The 338-nt window shown below is 52.7% G+C and overlaps 1 protein-coding gene across 1 annotated transcript in view; it reads left to right on the top strand.

Annotated features, from left to right (window-relative positions):
- The window catches only part of LOC116685743 (solute carrier family 35 member F2), a 10,790-nt gene that overhangs the window by 6,688 nt on the left and 3,764 nt on the right, over positions 1-338 (top strand). Inside the window, exon 7 of the mRNA XM_032510658.1 lies at positions 139-293. Coding sequence (XP_032366549.1) covers positions 139-293 — 155 coding nt within the window. The remainder of the gene's footprint in view (positions 1-138; positions 294-338) is intronic.

The following is a 338-nucleotide window of genomic DNA, read 5'->3' as shown; positions in this document are numbered from 1 at the left end:
AACCCTCTAACCATAACCCCCTACCCTAACCCCCTAACCCTAACCCTCTAACCATAGCATGTATTCTTAATCTCGGGAGTGTTCCTTTAACATTTAAGTTGTTGCTATGAACTAACGGGAGTGTGTTTCTCCTCTCAGGGCTCCTGTTCTCCGCCTACGCGCTGTGTATGTACACTCTGTACAGCTGCATGCCCGTAGTGGTGAAGCTGAGCAGCGCCACCTCCGTCAACCTCTCCCTGCTCACCGCTGACATCTTCAGCCTCTTCTGTGGGATCTTCCTCTTCCAGTACAATGTGAGCACGCGCACACACACACACACGCACACGCACACGCACGCA

Source organism: Etheostoma spectabile, unplaced genomic scaffold (genome assembly GCF_008692095.1).
Source record: "Etheostoma spectabile isolate EspeVRDwgs_2016 unplaced genomic scaffold, UIUC_Espe_1.0 scaffold172, whole genome shotgun sequence".
NCBI classification, from domain to species: domain Eukaryota; kingdom Metazoa; phylum Chordata; class Actinopteri; order Perciformes; family Percidae; genus Etheostoma; species Etheostoma spectabile.
Note: the sequence above shows the minus strand (reverse complement) of the source record. Positions and strands in the feature narration are given on the sequence as shown.